At 44.7% G+C, this 24280-nt stretch overlaps 1 protein-coding gene across 10 annotated transcripts in view; it reads left to right on the forward strand.

Annotated features, from left to right (window-relative positions):
- The first annotated feature begins 3510 nt into the window (after window positions 1-3510).
- The window catches only part of FERMT2 (FERM domain containing kindlin 2), a 71422-nt gene continuing 50652 nt past the window's right edge, over window positions 3511-24280 (forward strand). For 2 of the 10 annotated variants that reach the window (XM_045580579.1, XM_045580591.1), the window contains exons 1-2: window positions 10487-10646; window positions 10999-11164. In XM_045580579.1, the coding sequence (XP_045436535.1) occupies window positions 11008-11164 (157 nt within the window). In that variant the 5' untranslated portion in view covers window positions 10487-10646; window positions 10999-11007. Of the gene's footprint in view, window positions 3518-9373; window positions 9580-10481; window positions 10647-10993; window positions 11165-24280 lie in introns of those variants that run through there. The other 8 variants (XM_045580598.1, XM_045580603.1, XM_045580589.1 and 5 more) reach the window with 7 other exon arrangements.

Below are 24280 nucleotides of genomic sequence, written 5' to 3' on the forward strand. Positions count from 1 at the left end.
CCCTTCCTCTCTCTCTCCCAGATCAAAAATAATAATAAATAATAATTATAATAAATTAGTCATTAGAGAGGGGTGTCAGAGAAATGCTGGGAAATCAAGGCCGAGCCCTACATTTTAGTCTGAGCAAATGGAGGAATGGTGGTGTCACTTACTGAGGTGGAAAACATGGGCACAGGACTAGCTGTGGGAGGAAAATCAGTCGCACGTTGCACATGTTAGTTTGAAATGCCTATTACACATGGATCTCCAAGTCTGGAGCCCCAAGGTCAGGGCTGAGGTTCGGGAGTCATCAATATAAAGACTGTTTCGAGTAGAAGGAAATCAGCTGGAGAGAGAATATGCACAGAGAAGAAAAGTGGTCCCAGACGGGGGCCCATATCTGCCGTGCTGACTTTAAAGGTCAGCTAGAGGAGAAGGAGCCAGCAAGGGAGACTGAAAAAAGACAACAGAGAGGTTGAAGAGAAACAAGCACAGGCGGGGTGCAGACTCCAAGGGGAGCGAGCGTTTAGCAAGAGCACAGACAAGTATCTAAGCACCTGAGTAAGAAGAGGATGGAAAAGGTACCGCTGTTTGCAACACAGAGGTCATTAGTGGTGCAAGACCAGTTCCGGTGGAGTGGTGGAAACAACAATTTTGGGGTGAGTTACAAAGTAATTTAGACTTGAAGAAGTAGAAATCATGCAGGCAGGTATTTTGCTTGAGTGGTTCTGTGTTCAAGGGGGCCATAGCAGGAAATGGGCCGTAGAGGGACACGTGTGATCAGGAGCTACCTTTTCCTTTCTTAGAGTCTGTTTATGGCGATGGCAGTGGTTTGGAAGCAAATCAGGAAAGAATTGGATGAAGTACAAAAAACAGCTGATGCGGGAATAGGGCAGATACCCCCAAGAGGCTTGTCCTAAAGGGAGGACAGGATCCAAAAGTGAAGTGTGTGTCTACATTGATGCAGGGACACTTTTTTTCCATTTGCTCACGAAGCTCTTAATGAATTATTTACCGAATCTAGTTCAAGGGAGAATAAAAATTTGTAGTGACACCTCCCAGGCACTAGATGGTGATGTTCGGCTGTGGTCAAGCCTCTTATCACCTGGGCACCTTCTTAGGAGCAAGCAGATAAAAAGCACTTTTGTCCTTCCACTGGGGACGGAGTTGGCCCGGAGGGCAATTGGAGTTGTAGGTGACTTTCTGATTTGGCTCCTGTGAGTGGAACTGCAACTCCAGATTTGGGAAGAATAGAGGGTTTATGCCTCTGAGGAGGACATTGTGATACAAAACACAAAGGGATCACTTCTCAGAATGGGGGTTGGGAGGCAGCAACCGTACCTGCTACCAAAAACTGGGAGGAACCAGCCAGACAGTTAATTACACTGAAAATCAAGGAGGCGCCCAGCGTGCTCATTCACCAGGAAACGCTGATGTGGTCGGGGGTTCCGCTGTGTCGCAGGAATCCAGGGCCTAAAAGCTCTGGGGACTGGCCTCTTGCCCTGCGTCCTCCCAGTGACTTCATACGGATGTGATGGCCGCACTGTCCCCAGGCCAGCTGATCCCCGGCACCTCTGGGCCAGGCCAGTTGGCATCTGTGCTGTCACCGCTGGTTTTCCTTTGTGGGTCTTTGAATGGCTGTCCTAGATGTACTGAAATAATCTCTTAATCACATCCTTCCTTTTTTACATCCTGGCCCCACGCTGACCTCCGAGGGAGACATCCCTGTGGACGGCACAATAACCCAGCCAGCCCCACCCACTCGTTGACTAATATTAACAGTATTTATGGTATTTATTTAAATATGTTTATGTACCCCTTTGCTGTATCCTGCTGCACTTTTCCACTTTTACAAAATTGGAGCCTGCCCACAGCCCAGGCCCATCCCTGCAAACTGGTGCGTATTTCTTCTGCCTTTCCCCACTGGACCATTGGGATGACCCTGATAATCCCAGGAGGGATCTTGGTTTTAGTTTTTAGCAACCATTTCCCCCTTATATTTCCCGTTGTCTTTATGCATGCTCAGGTCTCCTTTGCCTTGAAAAAGCATCTTTGGCCAAAACCGGTTTGGCTTAGTGGATAGAGCGTTGGCCTGCGGACTGAAAGGTCCCAGGTTCAATTCCGGTCAAGGGCATGTACATCGGTTGTGGGCACATTCCCAGTAGGGGGTGTGCAGGAGGCAGCTGGTCGATGTTTCTCTCTCATGGATGTTTCTAACTCTCTATCCCTCTCTCTTCCTCTCTGTAAAAAATCAATAAAATATATATTTAAAAAAAGAAAAAGAAAAAGCATCTTTGCTCCTGCAGCACCTCTAAATTGCCATCCTACATCTTGCTTTCCTTTCCCTGATAAACTTCCTTTTTCTTTTTTAACTCTTTGAAACCTGTCTTCAGTTGACTATAAAATTATCCTCTGCAAGTTTTTCTTTTTCTTTTTAATGTTTTTATTTATCTACTTATTTATTTATTTTGAATATATTTTATTGATTTCAGAAAGGGAGATAGAATGAGGGAGAGAGAGATAGAAACGTCAATGATGAGAGAGAATCATTGATTGGCTGCCTCCTGCACATCCCCTACTGGGGATTGAGCCTGCAACTCTGACATGTGGCCTTGATGGGAATTGAACCCGGGCCCCGTCAGTCTGCAGGCCGAGACTCTATGCACTGAGCCAAACTGGCTGGTAATGTTTTTATTGATGAGAGAGAGACAGAGAGAGAGAATCATCAATTAGAAAAATACGAATCAACTACCTCCTGCATGCCCCCTATTAGAGATTAAGCCCACAAGCCTTAATCTCTAATTAAGCCCTGACTGGGAATAGAGCCTGTAACCTCTTGGTATATGGGACAACGCTCAACCAACTGAGCCACACTCCTCTGTCTATAAGTTTATATATATAAACTTTCAGAGAGGAAGGGAGAGGAAAAGAGAGTTAGAAACATCAATGATGAGATGTGGCTCCATTTATTGGTGCTTTCATTGGCGGATACTTGTATGTGGCCTGACCGAGATCAAACCCAAAACCTTGATGTATCAGGAGGACACTCTAAGCAACTGAGCTATTCGGCCAGGGCTCTTTCAATCACTCTTTATTCTCCTGTACTTCTCTGCATCATTCGATACTGCTGACCACCTTTTCCTTCTTGAAAATGGTTTCTTTCTCTCTCTCTTTTTTTGGCTTGCCTGACAGTGGACTAACCTGATTCTTTTCCCATCTTGGATCTGTTCTTCCCTGTTGCCTTAGATGATCCTTCCTGCTTCTGCCTTTGGGGTGCAGTTATCCAAAGGTCAGTCCCATTTGGGGAGTTGACCCATCCATTATGGCCGGCTTCCATGTTAATGAATTCTCTGTGCGATCTGATCCTCTCACAAGATTGTCAGGCTTATTTACCTAACTAGAGGCCTGGGGCACGACATTTGTGCATGGGGCCTAGGGGTGTCCCCCAGCCCGGGCCTGCACCCTCTCACACTCCGGGACCCCTCAGGGGATGTCCAGCTGCTGACATAGAGTGACTGGGGGACAGCGCCAGCAGCAGGTGCAAGCGGTGGCTGCCGCCCCATCACTCCTCAGGAGCAGGGGGAGGTGAAGAAGCCCTGAGGGGTGATCAGAGCCAGCAGCCACCACTTGCACCTGCTGATGGCACCGAGATCAGTACGGTGTCTGGCACTGGCAGCGGGTGTAAGCAGCGTCTCCAGCACCAACTGTGGGTGTGACTGTGGCTGGTGCCAGCAGTGGGTGTGAGCTCCAGGTGAGACCAAGGTGCATGGGAGCAAAGAATTTTCAGTAACCACCAGAGGCTCACCCCCATGATAACAACCAGTGCCCTGCCTTGGTCTGGGGTCCCTCTCTCCCCCAGCTCACCTGCTCCATCATCCTGCTGCTGCTGACGCCCACCATGTTCCCCTCGAGCCCCCTGGTGGTCAGCGCACGTCATAGCGACCAGTTGCTCAGTTGTTTGGCTATTCGGTCTATTTGCATATTACCCTTTTATTACATAGGATTATCTCTAAATGTTTCCACTGGAATATATGGCTTTCACCCCAAGTTTAATATGTATTTTTTAAATGCCTCATCTTTTCCTTGCTCTCTGACATCAGCTCCTCACAACTTCCATTTCTCAGTTCAGTAACTCCGTTCTTCTTGGTCAGCCAAATGTAAAAACTTTGGAGCACTCATGATCTTTCTTCAGACCTAGGTTTTGATTCCAGTTCTGGCATAGACCAGCTGTGTGGTGTAGGGCAAGTTATATAATCAGACGACTAACCTGGCCATCAGTTAATTCACATCATATAAGGATCATAATAAAAACTCAAGGCTGTGTGAGGAACATTTAAAGCACAGCACTTACATCAAAAATGCTCAAGGGCTTCTGATAATAATTCTGTTGAAATTCTCTCTCCCCCTCCCCCCTTATCTTATCCATCAAAGGCTTTTTCTTACATCTAAGTTATGAACAAATTCCAAATCAATCTTATGGATTTCATTTCATAGCCCTTCCAACCCACCATGCATATTTTTACTAGATTAATCTTATTTGAACATTGCTTTCATGATGTGACTACTGTGCACCAACCTTTTTTAAAAAAAATGTTTTTAGAGTGAAAGAATGAAACACCCCTGTGAGAGAGAAACATCCATCCATTGCCTATTGCCCCCAGCCCAACTGGGGACCGAACCCACAACCTAGGTATATGCCCTGACCAGATTTGAATCTGCCACTCCTTGGTGTATGGGATAATGCTCCAACCAACTGAACCACATGGGCCAAAGACAGCCAACTTTTAAAAATATATATATATATTTTTTATTGATTTCAGAGGGGAAGGGAAAGGGAGAGAGAAATAGAAACATCAATGATGAGAGAGAATTACTGATCAGCTTCCTCCTGCACACCCCCTACTGGGGATTGAGCCCACAACCCGGGCATGTGTCCGTGACTGGAATCAAACCTGGGACCCTTCAGTCTGCAGACTGATGCTCCAGTTAGGGCCCAACCAACTTTTCAAAGGCTCCCTTTTCCTTTCTCAGAATCGAAACTTCTGTCCTCCCTAGCCTTGCCTCTCTATGCTCATCCTTTCCCAGCGTATCTCCCTGGCTGTTCTCCCTTCCTTCTCGCTGGTTGGTGAGCAGGCCAAGCTCACTTCAGCCTCATGATTTTCCATCCTACTCTTTTTAGACCTAACACTGCGTACTCCTTCAGATCCGTTTCAATTTATCTTCCTCATAAACGGTTCCATAACTTTTTTGGTGACCTCCTTTCAGAGGCTAGGTTACCACAGACCTCAAAGAGGGTCTGTGCTTTACAATTCAGCCTTAGAGTAATGGAGTCTTTCTTCCTTGTGATTTTTTAAAATCCTCACTTGAGGACATGCTTATTGATTTGAGGGAAAGAGGGAGGGAGAGGGAGAGGGAGAGGGGGAGGGAGAGGGAGAGGGAGAGGGAGAGGGAGAGGGAGAGGGAGAGGGAGAGAGAGACACCAATCAGTTGCCTTCTAGCACGCACCCCTTCTGCATTGATTGCCATCGCTAACCTGCAACCTGGGTATGTGCCCTGACCTGGAATCGAACCCACTACCTTCTGGTATATGGGACAATGCTCCAACCAACTGACCACACCGCCCAGAGCCGAAGCATTTTATTACCTATTTTCCGGCATATAAGACGACCCCCTAATTTTACAGTTAAAACATATGTTTAGGCCTATATTCGTTGTATAAGACTACCCCCCACTTCTGAGGCAACACCAGTTCTTTTTTTAATAGACCGCCTCTCTGACTCTGGCCAATCTGAGCAGGCTTTTTACTAGAACACAGTCTACCTTCGGGTACAGAACATGTATAATTTTCATGCATAAAAAGCCTGCTTGGATTGGCTGAGTCAGATAGGCGGTCCGAGCAGCCTTGCAGTGATTGGTGCGGGATCGAGTTGGAAAATTCGTTTAGCGGCATATCGAGACGTTTTTCAGGATATACTCGGCATATAAGAATTTTATAGTTTAGATCTTACCTTGAGGTCTGTTATTTATTTCAAGTTAGTTTCTGTTCATTCTTTCTGTTTGTGGATATCCTTTCTGATGTTTTACATATAAGCCTCCTGCATTACATAGATGTTCCTTAAGAGTTTGTTTGTGGCACATCTGTCTCAGTGCCCTGCCTGCACTATGCTAAGCACACAATTAGCTGCCTTGTTTGTGTGCGCACACTGGTATGTGTGAACATTTCATACTTTAGTCCGGGGCAGAACTTTTCACAAGATGACCCAATGTTCAAACTTGTATCAAAGAAAAATAAATTTTTATTGATTTCAGAGAGGAAGGGAGAGGGAGGGATAGAAACATCAATGATGAGAGAAAATCATTGACAGGCTGCCTCCTGTACACCCCCTATTGGGGATGGAGCCCAAAAACCCGGGCATGTGCCCTGACTGGGAATTGAACGGTGACCTCCTGGTTCATAGGTTGACACTCAACCACTGAGCCACACGCAGGGCAAAGAGAAAGAATTTTTAAGTATCACTCAGCATTGTTTCCTACAAAACACTTCCTATGATCTAGAGCAGTAAATGCAAACAGTGTATTTCTTTCCCCTGTAAGTAGAGATTTCATTGTATCGCAGAGCCCTTCTTTAGGTCTATATAGAAACAGCTCCACTCCTTGCAAATCTCCCTAGTTTTTGTTTGCCAGCCCTTTCCTTGCTGTTTAAAGTGACTGCCTAGTTCTAACAAAACAATGTTGCCCAAACCGGTTTGGCTCAGTGGATAGAGCGTCAGCCTGCGGACTGAAAGGTCCCAAGTTCGATTCCGGTCAAGGGCATGTGCCTTGGTTGTGGGCACATTCCAGCGGGGAGTGTGCAGGAGGCAGCTGGTTGATGTTCCTCTCTCATCAATGTTTCTGGCTCTCTATTCCTCTCCTTTCCTCTCTGTAAAAAAAAAATAAAAAAAAATAAAAATAAAAAAAGATATATATATATATAAAATATATTTTATTGACTTTCTACAGAAAGGAAGGGAGAGAGATAGAAAGCTAGAAACGTTGATGAGAGAGAAACATCGACCAGTCGCTCCCTGCACACCTTCTACCGGGGATGTGCCCACAACCAAGGTACATGCCCTTGACCCGAAGTGAACCCGGGACCTTTCAGTCTGCAGACTGTCGCTCTACCATTGAGCCAAACCGGTTTTGGCCAATAAAATATATTTTATAAAATAAAAAATAAAATAAAATAAAATAAAATGGTACAGTTCTATATTTTTTAAAAAACACACAAAAAACTGTTGGCCCCTACCACCTTCCTCCCATTCTGAGTTCACTGCATGCCCCTTTATTTCTACCTCTGTAGTAGCTTTACCAGTTTCTTCCTATTTTGGCAATCCTGAGACAGAAAGAATTCGGCTCACCTGGTATTTCACGGGAATAATTCATTACAATTCATCTTGCTGGCCTCATATGGCCTTTTGAAGGGCATTTTCAACCACCCTTACACATTCACATAGATCTCTTCTTTTTCTTATATCCCCCAACCTCTCTTTTTTCCCAAACCCCGTGGTTATATTTTTGTATTAACCTTTTAGAAATAGAAAGCACAGTTTAGGCTCAGAGGAAAAGCTGAAGCCAACCTGCAGATCACCAAGCCAGAGGAGGGCTGCATTTGACGGCAGATCTGTGAGGTATCATTTAGTCTGAATCGAAGTCCAGTGCTTGGTACCTTATTTGGATATTGCTGCTTTCCATGCTTGAGCTGTTCTTCCAAACACTGGAGTTCTCGGCTACTTTTCAGTATGATGTAAGTTCCACAAGTATTGCAGTCTTCGAGTTTCTAGTAGGGGATTTCAGATAAGATTCCACAACTGAATACACTGAAAAAACTTTAGGTGGAAGTAAACATTTAAGAAATGCACTTGAAGGTCTCGCTTGATAAACTAGGGAGGGAAAAAACGTTTGAGATTCTAGTCTGACTCTTCTTTAATCTTCAAAGCAAGCAACAACCTGAAATAGTCAAAAAGAAGGCCCTCAGGGACCAGAGGCACCATCCTCACCTAATTATTCTCCCAATGGTCCTTACCAGAGGGTCTTTGCCTCCCTGAGCTCAGACATACAAGGCTGGTTTTCCAAAGCTAGTAATGTCTCTTCTAACACTATCATTAAGCTAGTTCAAATGCTGAGAAATGGGGCTGTTACTCACAATATTAAAACCCTCCCCCCTCTGCCACTAAAGGCAAGGAGCATTCATACCAGTGGGCACTGTGAGAAAGTTGAGAAAGTGAGAAAAGAACTAGACTGTGGAAGCTGAGCATGAAAAGTTGACTTTGACAAATTTGTCTAAGTGTATTCAGAAAGAACATAGTTTTGTTTTGTTTTTAGTTCTATAAAGGCATGTTTGAGAAGGTACAATGCTTGGTCTCATTCCAGCTTCCACTATAAATCTCTGTCCCTCTACCTCTGGCCATTATTTATATTTATTTTTTAATTCTGTGCCATCGATAATGTATTCTATCTCATAGTTTATGCATCCTTATACAGTGCCAAAAATCTTTTTGGGATAAGGTGTGAACATAAACAGGTGAAAGCGAAAAGCCAGGATTTCCTCAATAATGAGATTTCTCCATGGGGGAAACCTCCTGTTCCCTTGACATTTGTGTTGTGTTGATTTGGTACCAGCACGTTTTCCATTTCCCTTGGGCCAAGTAAATTTGTGGGCAACACAAGTGATTTGAAGTCCCTGCTCTCAAAGAACGTGTTTTATTTGTGGATATGAAAGAACACACTGCCCTAGCCTTGTGCACGTGATGGCATGCACAGAGAGAAGCCGAGATGCTGACTGCAATTTGAGCTGGTGATAGAAGGGTTCTGAACGCAAAGCTTTGGCGCTTTTAGAAAATAAAAAAATCACCCCCCCCCCCAAAAAAAAATCTCCTATGATCTCAACATCCAGACAGCTTCTGTATTTTGTGGTATGTTTCCTTCCAGATTTTCTCTCTGAATATTTAAGGATAAGCTTGTGATTTTACAACTGCATGGACAGTATTGTACCCCTGACAAGCAATTCCCTATATTAAAAACTTTTTTTTTTCTATATATTTTTCAACACCGCAATGTACATAAACATTCTCTCCTCTCTGGTTCCAAGTCAAGCACTTGGAACCTCCATGGGTAGAGATAATTGGAGAGTGGAGAAACTAGACTCGAGGCATCAATTTCTCCGTGACGACTAGCTGAAAATACTGCAGTGGTTTTCCCTATCTTTTTTGGTGCCAAACCTCTGGCATCTGACTAAATTTCCGCTGCTCTCCTTTCACCCCTTCTTGAGGCCTCTTCTGGTTTCCCAATTGTGTCCATGAACGGAGGCTGATTGACCTGGTGGGCTCCTCTTCCTAGTGTTTGACTCAGCGCAGGACTACTAGGAGACTTTGAAGGCTGCGGTCCTTTAGGGGAGCGGGGGTGCCCTCTCTCAGCTTCCCTGACCTGCGTTTTCGGGGCCATGCGGTAGCCGGGGAGGTGGTCTCCCTGGCTGTTCCCGAACGGAGCGCACCGTCCCCTGGGGAAGCGGCACGTCCAGGGGGAAGCAGGGGGACCGCTCCCCATCGCTCCCGGCCTCCACAGGTAAGATCCTCCAGCTCCTCCCAGCCCCGCTGGCGCCGCGCCCGAGCGATTAACATTCCTCCAAGGTGTGGCTGCGGGCGGGTGGAGGAGTGCGTCCTTCGCGGACTGTTAGGTTTGAGCTGCAGATAAATAGAGGCGTAGAAAGAGCTGAGAAAGTTTCTGAGACCACAGCACTGATTTCCCCCCCAAAAAACAGCATCGCGGGGCGAACTGGTCTCGCTCCCGGTCGGAGCTCCCGAACGGGTTAAGAGCGCGTGCAAACTCCCGGGAGTCCGGCAGGAGCTGTGGCCGCGCCGGACGCTGCCTGCGGGCGTTGCCGTTCTTTTTTGGGATGTCCCCGGAGCTGGCGTGGGCCTTCACTTATTTACTTGGTAAAGTTTTCTCGTCCCGAGCCCTGCTCCCCGGCTGCCCGAGGGCGGCACGTCTCACCGCCCCGAGGCTCTTGGACTCGCTCCAGGCGAGGGGAGGGGCGGGAGGGGCTCGGTTCCCCCCCAAAACGACCTCGCTCTGGGGCTGTGCCGGGGCCGACCCCCTCCGCCCGCGGGGAGCGCAGGGCCCACCGCCCCGGGGCCGCGGGGCCCGAGACGCGGGCGGGAAGGGAGCGCCCGCCGCGCCCCCCCCCCCACTCCCCCCGCTCCCCCTCCTCAGTCCCGCCGAGAGCCCGGATGTTGGAATCTCTCCCTGCGCCCGGTCCTTCATTTCCATAAAAGGGCAGCGGCTCCGCGGGGCCGAGATTGCAGCGGCCGCGGGCGCCCCCCGCCCCGCCCCCGCCGGCCCCCGCCCCCGCCCGGAGCGGAGCGGAGGGAGCGCGCCCGGGGCCGCGGGGAGGGGGCGGCCGCCGCGGGCGCTCGGCGGGGCGGGGGCGGAGGGAGCGGCGCGCCCAGCCCGGCCGGACTCGGGCCGAGGGGCGGGGAGAGAGGGTGGAGCGCGGCGGGGAGGGAGGCGAGGGGCCGCGGCGCCGGGACTCCATTAGTCGCTCCCGCCGGGAGGCTGCGCTTCGCCGGCTCAGGGGACCCGAAGCGCTGCCCGCGAGCCGCCGCTCCGCGCCCGGGGCCGCGCGAGCCCAGGTCTGCGGCGCGGGGGGCGCGTGCGGGGCCGGGGCCGGGCCGGGGCGGGGGGAGCGCGGGGCCGGAGCTCCGGGAGGAATGGGAGCCGGGGCGCGGCGGCGGGGCGGCCGGCAGGTGAAGGCGCCGCGGTCCGCTAGGCGGGGGCCGGGCGGCGGGCGGCGTGGCCGCTGGGCCGGCGGGGAAGGCGCGGGGCGCGGGGCGCGGGGCGCAGGTCGCCGCCGCCGCTCCCCGAGTGGGTGCGCACACCCGGGTCCCTCCCTCCGCCCGGCCCGGCCGCCGGCGCGCGTTCGGCGGGGCTTGCCTTCCTCGGGAGGAGGGACGCTGACGAGAGCCATTTCCTCCGTGCGCGCAGGAAGGAGCCATGGCTCTGGACGGGATAAGGATGCCAGATGGCTGCTACGCGGACGGGACGTGGGAACTGAGCGTCCATGTGACGGACCTGAACCGCGATGTCACCCTCAGAGTGACCGGGGAGGTGCACATCGGCGGCGTGATGCTCAAGCTGGTGGAGAAGCTCGGTGAGTAGCAGCATCCCGGCCGCGGCGAGGGGCGACCACCCACCCGGGCGCGGGGCGGGCTGGGGGCGGGGGAGGCTGTGGACGGGGGGAGGGGTGGGTTTTGGAAACGTGGGCTGGCCTCCCGCAAGCACTGCTTTTAAAAATGGAAGATCTTTCCGTGTTTCAACCGATAGACCCCCTTCTGCTGCTTGTTTTGTATGGCTACTCTCGGAAATTTTCATCAGGGGTTCCAGCCTCCCAGTGGATACACTGAATTACGTAGTTACCCGGGAAAACCTAACTCTTTACATGTAGCGAGTTCACGTTCGTTACAAGAAGTGAGGAAGGTGCGCCAGCGGCTGTTGAGCTAGCACAGGGCTTGTGGCTGTCAGCGATCTTCAGTTTACCTGCATGTTGCTGACGTTTGGTGTCGAGTGTGATGCGAAGTCTGTCTAAGAATAAAATATACGGGGAAATGTGTCACTTCTGGCGCCAATCTGCAGGCTCGGTGGCTGTCCTGCGCGACGGAGTGGATTAAAGGAACGTTCCGGCCACCCCCTCTCACCCAGGGGTGGGGCAGGGTTTGACTCTCTGTAGAGTCCATGCTTCCAGCGAGCTATTTCGAGCGTTCAGTTTTCTATTAATTACAAGCTGGTGAAAGAATTTTGTGTTAAAAAAAAAAAAAAAGTAGGCATTGAGCTAATTCAGGGTTGACAGTATTTGCTTGGGTACGAATCAATATATATGTTGAGTTGGTTTAAGACGGACTCATTTTTCAACGATAGGGTGTCCCAACAGTATGAAGTGAAGGAAACTTCACAGTACACGTTTTGTGTGATGGATGAAACCACGTTCAGCTGGAAGAAACGATTCAAGACATAGATTTCTCACCAGAGCGGTGCTGGGAGGACTGCCTTCTGAGCTTGAAAGTGCCTTTTTTAGGTAGTGAAGCTCTGATAAAGTGACATGTGTAGGACGTACTTCGTAGGCTTTTGGACTTTTATTATTATTATTATTATTATTATTATTATTATTTTAAACAGCATTCCTTCAGGCCACTCTGAAAAAGTAGAGAGGTGGTATTTATTAGGGATTGTTGTATGCCTACCACATAAACTTACAGGAATAGTGTTCCGGTGCAAATTTGCAGAATAAGTTGGTCCGGGTGGACTGTCTTTGTGTCCCTGCAGGGAATTTAATTACTGAAGTGCCAAAAGAAGCTCCTCAAGAGGGAGCGTCCTCCTCCGGACTGCCTTGTTGGGCTCCGGGAGACAGCCCGGGAGAGAGCCAGCTGGGGCAGCTCGTGGAAAATGAGATTTTTGCTGTGTCGTTTATCCACTGACTAGTAGCTGGTGGTTAAGGTTTTTCTCATCTCATTTGAATAAGTCTGTCACTGCAAAATACTGTGAAACTTTTTTTTTTTTTTTTTTTTTTTTGTCCAGCACTAGTGTGGGGTTATTTAAGGAGAAAATATCAAATGTAATTGTTTATATTTTCTTTGTTTTTAAAGGAAGCAAGCATTTCCATCATAGATTGCTTTATATATAAGTGGACCTTGTTAATAACACTGGTTTCAGCAAGAGATATTTCTTATTTTGAAAAAGGTTCTGTTGAAGGTGACTGAGACAACATGTAGTTCTTGAAAGCCAGTCTTTAATGAATAAGTAATGACTTCTATATTTGTGTTGCACTGGGTTAGAATTGTTTATTACAGAACCACAGGCATAAATAGAAATATAGAGAAGAAACAATTTTCCGAGAGAATTTGATGTTAATTTTAAGTGAGTAGTATAATCTTAAATCTTTTAATGTGTATGCATTTTTAATATTTAGTGAAAATAAAACATTCCAACATGGTAGGAAATGCCATGTATGGGGAAATCTTGCATGTTTCTCGAACGAAACCAGGACTGATCTTAATATCTTGACTTCCAAATAGAAAGAGCTTATCTGCATAATTCTGACTTTCCTGTTTGGTATTAGCTAGATTATTTTTTGCTCCTGGCTTTAGGATTAGATACTTTGAATGGTAAGCTATTTTATTACCCATTGGTGAGTAAGTAGAGAAGGCACTCATTATTTAAACTGTATGAAACAGTCTCCAGTAAAATTAGAAAAGAACATGAAAATTCTTGCCCTGGCTGGTTTGGCTCAGTGGATAGAGCGTCGGCCTGTGGACTGAAGGATCTCTGGTTTGTTTCCGGTCAAGGGCACATGCCTGTTGTGCAGGCTTGATCCCCAGTGTAGGGCGTACAGGAGGCAGCTTGATCAGTGATTCTCTCATTAATGATATTTCTATCTCTCCCTCTCTCCCATGCCTTCCTCTCTCTAATCAATAAAAATATAAAACAAACAAAAAACAATGTGAAAACCCTTCACGTTGCCTAAAACTGAGATGACCTGCCTTCTGAAGCCCTAAGTTGTGTCAACTTCTGTCAAAGGGCAGACTGAGTAGCTACTTGTTAACAGTAGCTAAAGTAGATCAAAGCAGCTTGCAGTCTGATTGATAAGAGGTGGAGATTATGGTGGGATAAGAGGGCCCAGGGTCTGTGTGTCTGGATTGCGGAGCAGGGATGGACAAATGAGCAACACCAATTAGCGGCTGTAGCCTTGGAGCAGTTACAGTACCTCAGAGCAGTAGCTACCACTGCATTCACCAACTACTGCCAACCCCAATGCCTGTGTGATACCCTTGTTCTCACGAGAGTGTGTATAAATACCAAAGTATTATGTTTTAAGGCTGTAATAGCAATTGTTTCTCTGGGATTAGTAGATTTTACAACAAGTCTTCCCCTTAACATTGCCTGTTAAAATTTTGTATCTATTGGCACATGTGGGATTTTCTGGGAAGAGACTTCTTGGCTTCCTGTTAGATTCTCAAAGAGGCCCATGATAAAAAAAAATAAAAAATAAAAAAAGGATTATGATACCACTGAAGGTACAGTGTTCATCCCAGAGTTGGTAATTTAATTAAGCAAACTAAAAAAAGTAAATAATGCTTCCTCAGTATGTGTCAGCACATCTTCATATTCAGTTAGAATTTCATAAAGTGCCGGAAACAAATCAGTTTCACTAAAGGAGAGATGCTGACAGGAAGCCAGGAAGGCTGATCAACCTTAATTGCTCCAACCACTCACCCTTTAGTTGAGACATTGTTAGAAGCAGCCTCCACCTTGTTTGTCCCGTGTAAGTTTCTGTTATTTCCTGCCTAAGGGCTATATGTAAATTTATGTTTATTTTCATTAAGATGTTTTCCCCAAGGCCTTCATAAAAGGGATGGCAGGCCCCCCCATATCGCCAAATTGAATTTCTTCAAGTCTCTTTTCATTTGTGTGTGGCCCTTCTCCAGAACCCAAACCCTGAATGGGAACCCTTTCCACGTGAAAGAGATTCCTACAATAAAGAACTTTTGCACCTCAGTTAGGTCATTAAACCTTGATTCTTAGATTTATGACTTCAATTCAAAGTTCTGAAAGGTCCTTTTTAAATACTATGTAAAATAAAGAGGTAATATGAAAATTGAGCATCACACCATCACAAGCTGATGACACCCACAGTGCTGGCAGGGCTGGCTGCTCCGAATACCTGCTGCAGGAGTCCCCTCAGCCCCTGCTGGGGGCCTCAGGTCCTCCTGCACACACAGACAAACACACACACACACACACACACACACACACACACACACACACCCCGACCGCTCACCCAGGCTCTTCAAACAAGCTGCTCATCCCTTTCTTCCTCCCTCCCCCAAAGCTGAAGCCTGACTATGGTGTTCAACAAATTGGAAGTTATAACTCATGTTATTGAGAGAATCCTCCATTCCTCAGTCAGGGCTGCCTGCTGCCAGAGTCCCCTTAGTCCCGCTAGGGACTCAGGTCCTCCTGCACCCCCCACTGACTGAGGCACAGGCAAGCCTTGGGGCTGCCCAGCCGCCCAGGGCCGGCCCAAGGCGCAGGCAAGCCTCAGATGGCGGCTGCCCAGCCGCCCAGGGCCGCCCAAGGCTCAGGTAACCAGGGCCAGCCAAGGCTTGCACTGCCGGCAGTGGCAGCAGCAGAGGTGTGATGGGGGTGTCGCCTTCCCCTGATCACTGGATCGCCTCCTGCCCCTGAGGGCTCCCAGACTGTGAGAGGGGGCAGGCTGGGCTGACGGACACCCCCCCTCCTCCAGTGCATGAATTTTCATGCACCAGGTGTCTAGTCTTAGTATAAAACACCTTTGTTATTCTACATTAATCTTAAAAGAAAGCAAAGAGTGTACACCATGAAGTGGGCTTTAGGGAATTATATCATGATGTGACAGAAACGTTTGCCTCTGGGACTTAGTCTAGGCTGATATTAGACAAATGCTCTCAACATTGATCTCCTTAATGTTTATACCTCATTCCAGAATGAAAAATTATTCACACATTTTTGTTTTTTAGAAATACAAGTTGAATGCTTGAAATACAGTTTTAAAAATGTATTGCATGTTTTGTTAAAAACAATTTTCAAACCTGTATAGCATTTTTTATTTTAAAGTAAAGGATTAAAATGTCAGAGATAAGGATTATAAAAGTAAGATATCAAAATAGAATTGTAAAGTAATTATGTTCAAAAATAAATTTTGTAAAGAGGAGGCTCGATTTTATGGGTTTCCCTGCTCTTCCTCTGGAGACCATTGAGAGGTATTAAAACTGTTCTCCATAGAGTTAGAGTGTAGTCAGGACTGATGATTCTAAATTCCAAAGAGGTACTTTGTTTCCCTGCATTTTAGTATCACTTTATAAAACTTGTCTTTTTCAAACTTCTGTGTATAATTAAATTTTACCTTCTTATAAAAATTCATTTTAGTTGACGAGTAAGGAATTTTTTATAACATGAAACTCACTGAATGGAAGTCTCTAGCCAACTCAATGAGCTTAGAGGGAAAAATAGACAATGTGATTTCTGAATTCCTTCTAGCTCTGATTATGAGTGGGAAGAATGTAGAAATTGGCTTAGATCAGGTTAAATGATATTCCAGAGGAGAAAATGTAAGTTGGAGGACTCAAAAGGAACTAAAAAGAAATGTACTCTGGAATTGACTTAGAAAAATTTGAGCAATATGTTTCTGAATGTAACCTTTAGAAAGTTGTCCTTGCTTTAGAGTGTGTTATGTTCTTGCCAAAATAATGAAATGAGTACATTTATGTTGCAGTTGTATGTTAGAATAGAGTAAGGTTGAGAAGTTATCACACAAGATAAAAAAATGGAATTTTGGTTAAAATTATCTTTAAAAATCCCTTAAAGTAGTGTTTTGTTTTGTTTTTTTAATCCTCACCCGAGGACTATGGTTTTATTGATCTTTAGAGGGAAACACTGATTAGTTGCCTCACTCATGGCACCCTTACTTGGGATGGAAGCTGTAACCTGGGTATGTACCCTGACAGGAAATTTACCCCCAAGATCCTTCAGTGCACAGGACCACACTGGCCAGGCCCCTTAAAGTGATCTGTAAGAAAAAAACACACACACAAAAAAAGATTTTATTGATTTTTTTTTTTTTTTTTTTTTTTTTTACAGAGAGGAAGGGAAAAGGATAGAGAGTGAGAAACATCGATGAGAGAGAAACATCGATCAGCTGCCTCCTACATAACCCCTACTGGGAATGTGCCCACAACCAAGGTACATATGCCCTTGACCAGAATCGAAACTGGGACCCTTCACTCGCAAGCTGACACTCTATCCACTGAGCCAAACTGATTAGAGCTTAAAGTGACCTTGAAGTATGGTATTTATTCTATCTCAGAGAAGGACAAAATAAACTAGATTTTCCTTTAGAAATTACAAAAATAAAATTTCTCTAGTTGAGCACCAAAAGATCTTGTTGGAAATATACTGTATAATAGCTATTAAAGAAAATTGAAAGAGAATTGAAAGTTTTACCTTTTATCTAACTACTTTTTGAAATTTCAAACTTTGTTCAAGAATAATAGTAAATATTATATAATTTTCATATATCACAAGTTAGCATTTTGATTTCTCTTTGCGTGCGTGCACGTGCGCCTGCAAACACACACACACACACTCACACGCTATTTTGAACAATTTAAGTTGCAGACATTAAAACCCTTTATACCTAAATACTTACTAATAAAATATCTATCACCTAAGTACAAGGACTTTCTCTTAAAAATTACAGTATAATTATGAAATCCAGGAAATTTAACATTAAATCAATACTGTTGTCTACTATGTATCTATATTCAAATTTGCAAATTGTTTAGTAATGGCTTTTGTTTCTTCCATTCAGGGTCTCACTCCACATTTAGTATAACTAAATTGGCCTCATAGGGTCCTTTAATAAGCCTAATGGCTACCAAGTTTGGAACCATAGGAGAATATATAATAAGTAGTTTAATAAAATTACATTAAGATACATGTAATAAATAGTACCTGTTTCCAGACTTTATTATTACCCCATAGAACAGTTTGTTGGCCTTTGTCTTTCAAGACATTGCTTTACCTTTTTTTAAAATATATTTTTACTGATTTCAGAGAGAAAGGGAGAGGGAAGTAGGAACATCCTATATAATAAAAGCCTACTATGCAATTCAGTCAAATAGTGGAATGACCGGTTGCTATAATGTGCACTGACCACCAGGGGGCAGATGCTCAACACAGGAGCTGCCCACAGCCTCCAGGTCAGCCAAGACGGGTGCCAGCTGAGGTCCCCTGATTGCCCTGTTGGTCGTCCTGCAGAGGGAGGCGACTGGTGGTGGGGGACAGGGTCTCCAAGTGGGCAGCACCAGGCTGGCTAAGGCAGGTGCCATCGAGGCCCCCTGAATGCCCATTCAGTCACCCCACAGATCTGCCCTGATTGCCGGCCAGGCCTACAGACCCTACCCGTGTACAAATTTTTTTTAAAATTTTTTAATATATTTTATTTTTTTTACAGAGAAGAAGAGAGAGGGATAGAGAGTTAGAAACATCGATGAGCGAGAATCATTGATCAGCTGCCTCTTGCACACCCCCTACTGGGGATGTGCCCTCAGCCAAGGTACATGCCCTTGACCGGAATCGAACCCGGAACCCTTCAGTCCGCAGGCCAATGCTCTATCCACTGAGCGAAACCGGTTTCGGCCCATGTACAAATTTCATGCACTGGGCCTCTAGTCAATGATAAGAATCATTGATTGGCTGACTTCTGCACACCTCCTACTAGGGATTGAGCCTATAACCTTGGCATATGCATTTGACTGAAATTGAACCTGGGACCCTTTAGTCCACAGTCTGACAATATCCACTGAGCGAAACCAGCTAGGGCGCTTTACCTTTTTTAATAAGATTCTTTATCAGTGCAAATTTCACTTCAGAATATTTTTATAGGTTCTTTGTTTTTAAAGTTTAATTTTTTCTAAGCTGTTTGGTAAGATAATATTGTTAGTCATATTTGGTGTATATTTCCCGTCTCAGCTGTCTTCAGGCTGTTGTAGATGCTAATGGAATACACAGAATAGTAAGAAACAGCTCTCGAGCCCTGCCACTTATTGGTGTGATATATGGACAACTAATCCAACCACTGAGCAACACCAGCCAGGGCAGATGCTTTTTATCTTTATTTTTGTTTAATTTTAGCCAGTCTAATAAGAATGCAATGGTTCTCATTATTTTAATTCACATTTCCCTAATGATGAATGATGTTGGGGAGCTTTCCATATGCTTATATGTCATCTGTTTTTCTTCTTAATGTAGTGCTTCATATCTTTTGCTTTAAAAAAAAAAAAATGTGTTTTTCTTGCCCTGGCCGGTTTGGCTCAGTGATTGGAGTGTCAGCCTGTGAACCATCGGGCCGAGGGTTCGATTCCCAGTCAAGGGCATGTGCTTTGGTTGCAGGCTCGATCCCTGGCCCTGATTGGGGTGTGAATGGGAGACAACCAATGGATGCATCTCTCTTACATGGTTTTTCTCTCTCTCCTCCCCACTCCTTCCTCCTCTTCATGCTAAAAAAAACAAAAAACAAAATAAATAAACAGACAAACAAACAAATAAATAAATAAATGGAAAAAATATCCACAGGGTGAGCATTAAAAAATTGTGTTTATCTTAATTGAGTTTTAAGAATTCTTTATATATTATAGCTGGGACCGGTTTGGCTCAATGGATAGAGCGTCAGCCTGCGGACTGAAAGGTCCTGGGTTCGATTCCGGTCAAGGGCATGTATAATACACTGGTTGCGGGCACATCCCCAATGGGGGGTGTGCAAGAGGCAGCTGGTCGATGTTTCTCTCCCATCGATGTTACTCTCTGTCTCTCCCAATTTCTCTCTGTGTAAAATCAATAAAATATATTTTTTTAAAAAGAATTTTTTATATATTATAGATACAGGTCCTTTATCAGATCATGTGTTTTGCAATATTTTCTCCTAGTCTATGGCTTGTCATCATTTTCTTAACACAAAGAGTAGAGTTTTTCTTTTTAATGAAGTCCATTTAACCATTTTCTTTTCTGGATTGAGCTTTTTTAAAAAAAATTGTTATGTATAAGAAATCTGCCTATTCAAGGTCACAGATTTTGTTCTGTAAGTTGTATAGCTTCTGTTTACTATCTATAATAATAAAAGCATAATATGCTAATTAGACTGGAAAGCCAAACGACCTTCTGGATGTCATTTTGGATGAAGCCACAGTGGCAGGGCTAAGGCAGAGACAATTAGGGGTGATCAGGCAAGCAGGTGAATGGTTAGGGGCGATCAGTCAGGCAGGCAGGCAGAGGCAGTTAGGGGCGATGAGGCAGGCAGGCAAGTGGTTAGGGGCAATGAGGCAGGCAGGGAAGCGTTTAGGAGCCAGCAGTCCCAGACTGTGAGAGGGTGCAGACCAGACCCACCCCACCCCTCATGCATGAATTTCGTGCACTAAGCCTCTAGTTATATATTAAAAGGAGGAATATATAGGTATAGTAGTGATTATCAGAAAGGAAATAATTATATCAATTTAAGATAATGTTTTAATCAATTTAAGATGTAATTGCTATTTTAATTTGGTAGAATCTGAGGTATAAAATAATAGTCCAATGAAAATGATTTATCATTAATCTACTGGAAATTTTAGATATAATAAAAATGAGCCAGTAGTGAAGCATCCTATATAATAAAATTCTAATATGCTAAGTGTCTGATCGTTTGGCTAGTTGCTATGACGTGCACTGACCACAAGGGGGCAGATGCTCAGACCAGTAGGTTAGCTTGCTACTGGAGTCTTGCCAATCGGGACTGGGTGAGACGGGCCGGATATGCCCTGGAGCCCCTCCACAGTCCTTCCCTGGCAGCCAAACTCCTGTGGTCGGTCCCTGGCTTGCCGGCCCTGATAGACCTGATCGGGACTGGGCGAGATGGGCCGGACAAGCCTTGGATTCCTCCCATGGTCCCTCTTTGGCCCCAGTTGTGCACCAGTGGGGTCCCTCCGCCTGGCCTGCGTCCTCTTGCAATCTGGGACTCCTCGGGGATGTTGGAGAGCCGGTTTTGGCCTGATCCCCATAGGCCACGTGCACAAATCCATGCACCAGGCCTCTAGTCTTTGAACAGTATTTTAGATATTAATGATATATTATAGAAGGAAATAAGTCTGGGTTCCAATCCTGGCGGTACCACTTAATACCTGAGTGGTGTTTTTGTTTCTTTTTAGGACAGGGTTTTCAATATTCAGAATCTCAGTTTCCTTATCTGTACAGCAAGTATGTCAAACTCGTGACTGGCTGCAAGTTTGACATGCTTGCTGTATAGATAAGTAAGTTTGTTCCCTTTACTTTGTAATTAGAGTTCTCTAAAATTGTTTTTTCAAGTATGGTAACTGTCTGAAGTAGAGAACACCATCCTGAAGCAATACCATTGTGGATAAAAAGGTCATTATTATTGGCCTATGTTACTTCATTAAGAATGTTATACTGGTAAAATGCTTTGAACATTGAATCTTCTGGACTTTCAATTTCAATTCTGCTTCTTAGTGTGTCTGAGAGAAGAAAAGCAGTAATGGGATTAAAATGTGAGGTTTATATTTGGATTTCCTTTTATGATTCAGTTTTCAGATTTGATTATTTACTTGTAGAAGGTCCAGCTAGCTTCAGTGTATTCTTGGGAGACTCTTACAGTTTTCAAGGTTGGAGCTAATAATCTCTAGCTGAGAGGAGGTGACATCTGCCTTAAATATCTTTAGTCAATCTTTGCTCACATAGTATTTTACTATTTTATTTACTTATTTATTCATTCATTCATTCCTCACCCAAGGCATGCTTAGCCAGAAGGGAGGGGGGGAAGGACAAAGGAACCGTGGGAAGGGAGGGAAGGGAGAGGGGCATCATCTGTTGAGAGAGAAGCATCTACCTTGTGCCTTCCATATGCTCCAACGGGGGATGAAACCTACAACCCAGCACCCTGAATAGGAATAGAACTAGCAACCTTTCAGTGTACGGGACGATGCTCAACCGATTGAGCCACTACGGCCAGGCTTATATATGCTATTTTTATATTATGCTGCAGCTAAAAATTACATCAGGTATTTTAAAGATCAATTGTAATTTCAGGGCATCAGTGTAACGATGCTTTTGATATCTTTTTCTTAATGGAGCACTCAGGGGTATGAGTAAAACACCAGTAAAGTGCCAGAATTTATTTTCCCCCCTCTAACATTTTTTTCTTTTTTATTGAATTTATTGAGGGTGACATTGGGTAATAAAATTACAGGTTTCAGGTGCACAGTTCTGTAATACATCATCTGTATATTGTATTGTGTTTCCCCATCCCAAGAAAGTGCCAGCATTATTAGATGATGTCTATTGGATAAGTGCCTTCCAGCTTCCTTTTCCTTCAAGTCAGATTTAAGAATTTATAACTTTTTGGAAATTAAAAATAACTTGAGAAAAAGGCAGATAGTTGCTATGCCAGTTTTGAAAGTTTTGTGCGAGGTGTTGATGACCTTTGTGGCTAGTGATAGAGCCTCTTGTGGATTTGAACACTGACAACGCTACCTATAAACTGTTTGACTTTGTGACTTAGTTTCCTTATAAGTGGAATGGGGATAATATATTTACCTCCTAGGGTTGCTGTGAGGATTAAATGAATGTGTGTGTGTGTGTGGGGAAGGGGGTACCAGTTACAATAATTGTTACCATTTTATTGAGATCCTAATGGACCTCTAGGGTATCTCACTCTTAAAATATCATACAAGTTTGAGGGAATAAATGCCTTAAATAAGTTAGACTAGGAAAGAGGGGCCTTAACATGAGATGGAACATTCATGTGTACATGCTCCTGCATAAAGATAATTCTATAACTATGTTTGATAGGTTATGGAGACTTCTGTGGGGACAGGATTTGACCTCTCCTCAGTAGCAGCAAAGCAGACATTTGTGGAGGGCCAAGCATTACACTGGGTAATGAGAAATAGTCCTCACTCACACTGTCAGTGGTTTTCTAATACCAAAATGAAAAGATTGGTTTGAATTGGTGGTCTGGCCGTGAAGTGCCAGATAAGTGGTAGAGGAAGGTGATGGAGCTTTAGAAGCAGATCAATGACTGGCCTCGTCCGAAGGAGCGTCAGGGTGAAAAGTTAGGAAGAAAGGCATGCCGGGTTGAGGACTGCCGTGTTCACGGTGTATTGGAAACCAGCTTAGAGAAGTGGAAGGTAAGATAATAGAGAAGAAACATCGCTAAGTGGGGAAATTGTACTCTGTTACTCCTTCACTCACCCACTTAATATTTTAAATGAGAACTTACTAAATGCTAGGCACTGTACTAGGGATAGAAGAGACAAAATGTGATCAAAATCAACTCCTTCCTTAGCCTCACTCAGCTGGAAGTCTTAGGGGCAAGACAGTCTTTAAATAATTCGTTGCTATAATGTGATGAGTATTATTAAAATTGAAATAGCTATGGGAGTATGCACCCAGGAACCTGACATAGGGTGAAGGGGAAAATTTTCTAAAGGAAATGACTTTTAAACTGAGAGCTGAAAGTGGAGTAGGGATTAGAAGGGTGGCAAAGGACGTTAAGTGTGGGGATTTGGGGTGGAAAAAACAGTAGGTTGGGAGATGAGAAGTTCCAAAAAGAGAGGTGGACCAAGGGAGGAAGGCCATTGGAAGAACTGAGAGAAGTCTACTGGAAGAGCCCCACTGGGAAACCAGTGGCCTGACAGGCTTAAGAAATAAGCAGGTACTTCAAGTGCTTTGTTAACCAGGTCTAAAAGATTGTGTTTTGCCCTGGCTAGTGTGCTCAATGGTTAGAGCATCTGCCTGGGGTCAGAGCAGGGGGGTGGGTCTCGTGTTCAATTCAAGGGCACCCGGTCGGGATGCTTATTTATGGGAGACAACCAGTTGATGTGTCTCTTTCATATCCATGTTTCTGTCTCCCCCACCCCTTTCCTCTCCCACTCACTTCCTTCTACTCTCTTTAAAAAAATATATATATGTTGGAAAAAATATCCTCAGGTGAGGATTAACAACAAAAGACTGTTATAATAAGAACTGTGAGATGCTAAAGGTTTTAAACAGGAAGAGACATCAGATTTTTACAAATTTGAAGTTACTTGGGTACCTATAAATGAATAACAGAAGATATAAGCTTCTTGTTTTCCAAGAAATGTTTTTTCCAGTAGTCTACACTCCAGTCCTGTATTAGCATTTGTTAGTACTTTCTGAGATAAATTTAAATTATCAACAGCAATAAAATATTCAAAGCAATGTCTTTTTTAAACTATTGTATAGCTTGTGCCTTTGATCACCTTTAAAGGACAAATCCTATTAGCACTTCTATGCGTCAAATATTAGCTGATGAATTCAGCCCCCAGCTGTTGACATTGTATGGACTCTGAGTCCAGTCTTCTAGGAACTAAGCCAAGTTGAACCAAATAAGTAGTAAGCCTGCAGGATTGGATGCAAAATTACCCACCCTCTGGAAATGAATAATCAGCATACTTTCTATTTGTGCGCATTCTGTAATTGTGTGCCTGGCTTATGTGATAACACTTCTCAGCTACTTTGAGTTAGTATATTTTGTATCAGATATTAAGTTGAAATTGGTAGAGATTATTTGGGGTTTGTAAGTAACTTGAGAAGATGATTTTGTTTTAAGGAGTGAATTCCTTGGTTTTCAGTGTTACCTATGTCACAGGAATATCCAGCTTTTTTT

This window comes from Pipistrellus kuhlii, unplaced genomic scaffold (genome assembly GCF_014108245.1).
Source record: "Pipistrellus kuhlii isolate mPipKuh1 unplaced genomic scaffold, mPipKuh1.p scaffold_m20_p_1, whole genome shotgun sequence".
NCBI classification, from domain to species: domain Eukaryota; kingdom Metazoa; phylum Chordata; class Mammalia; order Chiroptera; family Vespertilionidae; genus Pipistrellus; species Pipistrellus kuhlii.